The 1,878-nt window shown below is 40.6% G+C and overlaps 1 protein-coding gene across 1 annotated transcript in view; it reads right to left on the minus strand.

Annotated features, from left to right (window-relative positions):
* The window catches only part of rlf (rearranged L-myc fusion), a 35,708-nt gene that overhangs the window by 30,595 nt on the left and 3,235 nt on the right, over window positions 1-1,878 (minus strand). Inside the window, exon 2 of the mRNA XM_015385175.1 lies at window positions 265-419. Within this exon, the coding sequence (XP_015240661.1) occupies window positions 265-419 (155 nt within the window). The remainder of the gene's footprint in view (window positions 1-264; window positions 420-1,878) is intronic.

Raw genomic sequence — 1,878 nt, forward strand, 5'->3', positions numbered from 1 at the left:
CAGCACTGCCATGTTTGGCAGGAAGTTCTGCGCATGCTTAAAAGATTTAATCTGATGCAACGCTTGGTACATGTATACACACGTCATGATCGGATCATTTCATTTAGTGTCCATGTAAACGGAGATTTTGAATTTCCGATCAACCAAGGTTTGGATCGGATCGGGGAAATTTTGCGCATGTAAACGTAGCTAATGAGCGAAGGAATTCACAGCTGAATCTCAAACTCTGATGAAATGAACCTGGTTTAAAGGGCTGATACTTACAAAGCCAATCTCTTCAAAACGAGCCCCACTCTGTCGGACTCTGCGGTGAGATGAGATCTGGCCGCTGCAAAGCAGTTTATGGACAGGCAGTACACCTCCAGCAGAGGTAGACCATGCTCTATGGAGTTCCTGCTCCCAGCATAGTGCATCAGTGCCTAAACCAACAAAACAGACAAAACAGTTAGAAAACAAAGCAAGAAGTTTGTCTCAGACGATTATAGTATCTCTCTGAAGTGGTGGAGGGGTGGATCCCTCTATTGGGAGAAAGGCAGTCTGCACCTGCTTGATCCCTGCTGACTGTCTGAAGGTGACAGGTGTTCTGATTGGGCCTAAGGGGAATCCATAACCCATGGTACCATACGCCTAAATCTGCCCCACTTAACATGATCCCAGCAAAAATGAATGAAACAAATCACATTAAAAAAGGTTCACAGATCAAAAAAATGTTGTTCCTTTTTAAGTGTGGTGTTTTTTTCTTCATTAAATGTGTTTAAAAGCTTAACAGACAGGATCCAACACCTGAACCTGCTCTCCACCTGTAGATCGGTGACAGACGCACATTTAATCATCATGACACACTGAGAACATCTCAGGAGTCTCAATTACCAGACAGCAGCAGGTTTGTGCTGATTGGTGCACTGAATCAATCCCCCTGACTAAATATAAGGCATCCTCTCAAAGGGAACCCAAGAATACAGTCACAACCCCAGAGACCCACATCAGTGGACTAATTAACACTCAACCACCTCCACATGGAAGACGGTGTCAAACATAATTGTTTGTGCTGCCACTAAGATAAGAAAACAGAGAAAAAGGAAAGATTTTTGCATAAATTTTAGATATTTCTCAGACTGCAATGCTGCTTCTATGCAACTTGCCAATAGAAGACATTTTGTTGAAAAGAAAAATGTTTACGGGTTCAACATCTATGAATGTATTTGGTTAGTTCCTGAGAAGGAACTACTGAGTTCTGTTAAGAACTAAAAACAAGCTTTTTAAACATCTAAACAAATCTAGAGCTTATTTAATGATAAGCTGACTTTAAATTATTTCTCTCACATCAAAACCTAAACCACCACTAACAAGGACCCAGGGATTTTTACCAGCAAATAATGAAAAAGTCAGCATGTTCATTACTAATTGTCTTTATTAGCCTGTTGCCTACAGGGCTCGATGTTAACCAACGCCTGAGTAGTTTTTATTGTTGGTAGAGTACAAATTTCATTGCATTTGCCCGCCAGGTAAGCGCAATGATCGCAAAAAAAATTATTTATCACTCAAAATTACTTTAAAATCACCGAAATTCGCTGAAAACGACCCACAAGCGTTCCTGGCGCCATTTTTGTTGTATTTTGTTGTACACATTCTCGCGTGATTTTCCGCTAGATGGCGTAATTTTTGTCCGGCGCAAATCAGACACATTTTTTCGACTTGGCTGGCTAAAAAACAACAAGGCTATTTCACCCTCCACCCAGATAACCCTAGATTCAAAATTATTTGTCAGGGATTAGGAAAACTGGCATAACTGTATGACATGCGCACAGTGTAAATATGGCTATCTTAAGGCAGTCTTCTGTACAGTGATGCAGGTCATACATTAAAAAATGTTCATTA

Source organism: Cyprinodon variegatus, unplaced genomic scaffold (assembly GCF_000732505.1).
Source record: "Cyprinodon variegatus isolate N-32 unplaced genomic scaffold, C_variegatus-1.0 Scaffold332, whole genome shotgun sequence".
Classification (NCBI taxonomy): Eukaryota; Metazoa; Chordata; class Actinopteri; order Cyprinodontiformes; family Cyprinodontidae; genus Cyprinodon; species Cyprinodon variegatus.